Here is a 4,905-nt window from a genome sequence, read left to right on the forward strand (position 1 = left end):
GCTCCGTTGTCCTTTCCACCCCCCCTCACCTGCTTCCTTTCCCTCTCCGTTTGCCGTTTTTTCCTGTTCTATCTCGTACCCTCATCTCGTGCGGGCCCTGTCTTTTTTTCCATCCCGTGTCCTTCTCTTTTGGCCCTTCCTCCCCCACCCCCTCCGCGCCCTGTTCCGTTGTCCCGCGCCGTTTGGCTGCCTTCGTCCCCACCGCCTATGTGGACCCGCTGGTTCTCCGTCTCTTCTTTGCCTGTCTTACTCTCTCGATGGATTCTCCCCTATGCTCCTTCCGTGACCTCCCAGCCTGTGTCGTTATTCCCCTCTTCCTGGTCCTTGTCTCTTCTCTCCCCCCTTCTTGCTTAGCGCTTCCCCCCTGGCTTCCCCCCCTCCGAGCATCGCCTTCATGGCCTTCGGCCGCTGTCTCATTCATGGTGCCTCCCTGCCTCCGCGCCCTGCCCCACTCTTTGGTCCTCTTTTGCCCCCTCCTGCCCCTTCTCCGCGTGCCTATCCGCCCCTGCCGCTGTTCCTGGTTCCTGTTTCTCCATTCGGCCTGTTCATTCTTTCCCCTTCCATCCCGCCCCTCCGTCTCCCTTCCCCCTGCCCTTCCTCCAGTCGTTCCTTCCGCGCCTCTTCGCTACTTCCTTTTCCCCCTCCCCCCTTTTCTTTTCTCCCTTCATTGCCCGTTCCCCAGCTCCCCACCCTCGCTTTCTTCGCTATTTGTTTGCTTCTGTCTCCTCTTTCTTTCTGTTTGCTTCTCTCTTTTCTCTTCTTCCTCCCTTCGGGCCCGACGACTCCTTGCTTACTGCCTCTCTCTCTCTCGTTCCTGCCCGCTTTCTTCTCTCCCCTTACTTTTTCGCCTGTTTCTGCTATTGATGTTCCCCTCTTCCTTACCCGTTCCTCTCTCGTGTCGTGCGTCGTTCCTTCTTTGGCTCTGTTTTCTTTTGCTTCCTTCGTCTTTTCCTGCGCGCTGCGGCCCCCCTCTCTCCCTCTTACCCTTCCCTCTTCCCCTCTTCGTTCATCTCCTTTTTCACCCTCCTCTGTGTGTGTGTTCTCCTCTCTCCTCTCTCCATATTGTTCTCCTTCCTCTTCCTCTTCTCGGTCCCTTCTCTGCCCTGCTACTTTACTCCCTCTACCTCTGTGTCCCTTTTCCTTCCCCCTCCCTGCCTTCCACCTTCCCCTTTGCCGGCTGTCCGCTCCCTCTCTTGTGTCTGCCATTTGTCCCATCGTCCTTCCTCCGATGGCCCGCTCCCCCCGTTCTCCCGGTCAAGTGACTCTGTTTGTCGCCCCCCTATCTGTTCGTCCCGGCTTTTTCGCCCAACGTTCCCCCCCCCTTCTTCTCCGCCCCCCTGGCCCTCCCCCTCGGGGTACTCCCTTGGATGGCCGCTATCTTCTTGTTTATCGCTTTTACCTGGTCTCCCTTTTGTCTTTCATCTCTCCCTCCTTTTCTCCCACTTCTTGACTGCCTCTCCGCTCCCCTGCCCTACTTCAGGCCTCTTATTCCCTCATTACCTCGGGCCTCTCTCATTCGTGTTCGACTTCTGGCTTCTCTTCTCTCACTCTTTCTCTTCTTCCCTCGTCTCTGTCCTCTCCGCTCTTATTCGTTGCCATCTCCCCCCCATTATCTTTCTCCTTCTTGGTCTCCTTCCTGCCCGGTTTTCTTTTCCCCCCTCCCTGTTCCTTCCTGTTACTCGTCTCCGCTGGCCTCCACCCCGCCGCATCTGTCTCCGCCGCGGTCCGGTCCCCGCCGTGCGTTGCTGCTCCGTGTCCCCTTTGTCCCGGTTTCGGCCCCCCCGGGCGCCCCTTGTGTTTGGCGTTCTGCTGCTCCGGTCCCCTTTGTGCCCGTTATGTTTGGTCCCCCGCGCGCGCCTTGTTTTTGGCGCTCTGCTGCTCATTGTCCCCTTTGTCCCTGTTTGGTCCCCTCCCGGGCGCCCCCTGTTTTCGTGTTGTTTTCGGCGTTCTTCCGGGGCTCCGGGTTTTCCGGCTCCTGTGGCCGTCTCTGGTGCTCCTGGTGCTTCCCCCGGTCCTCCTCCGTGGTTCCCTGCCCCTGGTGCTCCCCCTCCTGCTCCGCCTGCTTCTTCTTTGCTGCCTTCTGCGCCCCGTTCTGCTGGCCCGGCGCCTCTGCGCGTCGGCCCTGGTCCCGGTTTGCCTCTTGTTCCTGTTGGTTCTGCTTCGTTCGCTCCTGCTTCTCGTGTCTTTTCCGTTCCCTGCTGTTTTGCCTGTCCCTGGTCTCTCTTCTTCTCTCTTCTCTGTCCCGCGTTTTGCCCCGGCCCCTCCTGTTTTCTTTGCGTTTCCCCCCTCTTTGTTTCTCTGTGCCGGCCCTTTTGCCCCCGCCGGTTCTTTTTCCGGGCCCTGCGTCTGGGGGTCTCTCCCCTGGCCTGCGTCTTCTGCTTCCCTGCTGCCTTTGTTGCTGCCGCGTCCTCTTCCGTTTGGCCCCTGCGGTTGGGGCCTCCTCCTTCTCGCGTCTTCCGTCCCCTTTTCGCGTCTTCGTCTGTTGGTCCCTTTCCTTCTCGTGCTCTTCCCCCTGTCTGTTCCTCTTGTCCCTTCGGCCCCTCTTCTCGTTTTCCTTTGTCTCGTGTCGCCCCTCCTCGTCCGCCTCCTTTGGCCTTCCTTTCTTCCGCTCTTTGGGGCCCTGCGCCCTTCCTTTCTGCGTCTGGCTTTCCCTCTTTTGTGTTGTTTGTGGCTGCTTCCCCTCGTTCTCTGTGGTCTTCTCCCCTGCGTGCTCCCTCTGCTTTGTCTGCTCTCTTTGCTCCGTTTCGGTCCCTCGTTGCCCGTTCCTTTTCTCGCCCGCTTCTTTCTTTTCCCTCTGCTTTCGGGGCGCCTCTCCCCGCTTGGTTCCCCTCTTGCTTCGCTTCGGTCTTCGTCCCCGGCCCTCCTGTGCGTCTCCTCCTGCGCCCCCTGGTCCGCGTCGCCGCCGCCCTCGTCCTGTTGTTGCGCCCGGCCTCGTCCTTCCTGGCTCCCGCCTCTGTTCCGTCTCGTTTTTGGGCCTCTGCTTTTGCCCCTGCTGTGTCTCTCCTTCCTCCCTGCCTCCTCGTGTTCTGTCTGCTGCGTCCCCTCCTTCCGTTTCCCTCGCTCTCCCCCGTCCTCCTCTTCCTTGCGCGTGTTTGGCTGTTTGTGCTTTCCTTTACTGTTCTCCGTCCTTCTCCTCCCCCTCCCCTCCCGTTTCGTTCCTCTCCCTGTGTCTTTCTCGGCTCTCCTCCGTCTTCTCGTGGCTCTCGTTGTTTGGCCCCTCACCCTCCCCGGTTTTTTCTCTGTCCGCCCCCGTGCGCTTCGCTGCGCCTGGTGTTTCCCTTTGTTTCTCCTCTTGCCTTCGCCGGTTGCTCCCCCGCGTTTCGCCCGGTGGGCTCCTGCCCCCTTGTGCCGGCCCCGGCCGTGCCTGTCTCGCCCCCGGTTCCTGCTGGCGCTCGCCGCTTCCCGCGCCCGTGGCGGCTTCTGGCGCTGCTGCGGTCCCGGTCCCGCGCCGTCCCGCCTCGCGTGCGCCCGCTGTCTCGGCCCGTCGGCGGTTGCGCCGCCGGCCGGCCGCGCCCGCCGTCCACTCGCCGGCATCCTCTGCTCCTCGGTCCCCGCCCTCGCCGCTCGGCCGCCTCCCCCTGTTGCCTTCCCCCCTCTTTTCCCCTCTCTTGCCTGCGCCTCCCTGTTCCTCTCCGGCGGTCCCGTTTCCTGCGTGGCGTGCTGCCCTGGCCGCGGCGTTCCCTGCCTTGGTCCCTCCTCCTCCCGTGGCGTCTCGTTCCCTCTCCCCCCGGTCTGCCTGTTGTTGGTTGCCCGTGGGTTTTCCGCCCCCCCCGGCCGGCCGCTGGTTCCCTCGCCCGTCCTCCCGCCCGGTTCGTCGCCCCGGGTTTTCCTCCGGTTGCTGGCGCGGCCTTTTTTGCGCCCTTTCGTCCTGTGGTTCCGCCCCCTCCGGTTCGTCTTCTCTTCTCTTTCGCCGTCTCTCGTGGGTGGTCTCTTCGCCCGTTGGCTCTTCCCCCGCCTTTTTTCCCTGGCGCGCTCGCTGCCCCTGTTTCCCTGCGCCCGCCCCCTGGTTCTGCGGCTCCGTCGTTCCCTGCTCCTGTCTGTTTGCTTCCCCCCTCTCTCTCCGGTCTCCCCCGGCTCCCCGTGCCTGGTTCCCCCGGCTTCCCTGCTTTTCTTGTCTCTGTGGGCTTCTCGCCTTCTCCGCCGGCTGTGTCTCTTTTTCTCTCTTCTCGTGCCCCTCTTCGTCTTTCTTTCTTGGTGTCTGTTGCTGCCCTTTTCTTCTGGGTTCTGCCTCCGCTCGTGTTCCTGCTCTTCTTGCTCCCTTCGCCCTTGCGTTTCCGGTTCGTGCTCTGGGTGTGCCTTCTTTCTTCTTGGGCTCTGCCCCTGTCCCGTTCTCTGGCGGTCTGCTTTTCTCCCCCCCCGGTCCCTGCCGGCTCTTCTCCCCCGTGCTGGCCTGGTGGCCTGCCCGCCCGTCGTCCCGCCTGTCTCTTCTGCGCCCCTCCCGCCGCCGTGGCCGTTCCCTCTGCCGCTCCCCCCCCTCCCGGCGTCTTGCTGGTGCTCTCCCCGTCTCTTCCGGTCCCTCGTCCTGCTCTCTCTTCTGCTGTTCCTCTCTTGTGTCCCCCTCTGCCTGCTCCCCCTCCTCCGCCTGGGCCTCTCTCCCGCGCGTCCTGCGGTCTGTCCCCGGCCCCCTGCCTCTTGGCCTGCGTCTTTCTCCGGTCTCCCTCTCTGGCTCTTCCCGCCTCTTCTGCCTCCGCTTGGGCTGGCGCTCCGCCTGCCGCCCGTCTCCTCGTGGCTTTGCTGTGTTCTTGGCGTTCCTTGGTCACGTCCTACTCTCTCTTTGGGTTTGCGTCGGCCGGCCCCGGCACTGTGGCCCGTTCTTCGCCTGCCGCCCCTCCCCGGGCCTCGCTGCTGTCATCTGCCGCCGTTCCCTGGCTTCGTTTCTCTGTTCCCTGCCCTCGGCCTCGCCGC

At 63.1% G+C, this 4,905-nt stretch overlaps 2 protein-coding genes across 2 annotated transcripts; both read right to left on the reverse strand.

Moving 5' to 3' along the window:
* Positions 1-495: 495 nt before the first annotated feature.
* LOC109177572 (spore wall protein 2-like) lies at positions 496-1,215 on the reverse strand. The gene has a single exon (XM_019326987.1). It carries the CDS (start codon positions 1,213-1,215, stop codon positions 496-498), a length of 720 nt encoding a protein of 239 aa, XP_019182532.1.
* A 664-nt stretch (positions 1,216-1,879) lies between these two features.
* LOC109177649 (trichohyalin-like) lies at positions 1,880-4,734 on the reverse strand (the record flags this gene model as incomplete). The annotated part of the gene is made up of 2 exons (XM_019327100.1): positions 1,880-3,081; positions 3,613-4,734. Coding segments are annotated over 2 exons (2,324 nt in total), but the record flags the coding sequence as incomplete, so codon positions are not given.
* Positions 4,735-4,905: the final 171 nt, after the last annotated feature.

This window comes from Ipomoea nil, unplaced genomic scaffold (assembly GCF_001879475.1).
Source record: "Ipomoea nil cultivar Tokyo-kokei standard unplaced genomic scaffold, Asagao_1.1 scaffold0090, whole genome shotgun sequence".
NCBI classification, from domain to species: Eukaryota; Viridiplantae; Streptophyta; class Magnoliopsida; order Solanales; family Convolvulaceae; genus Ipomoea; species Ipomoea nil.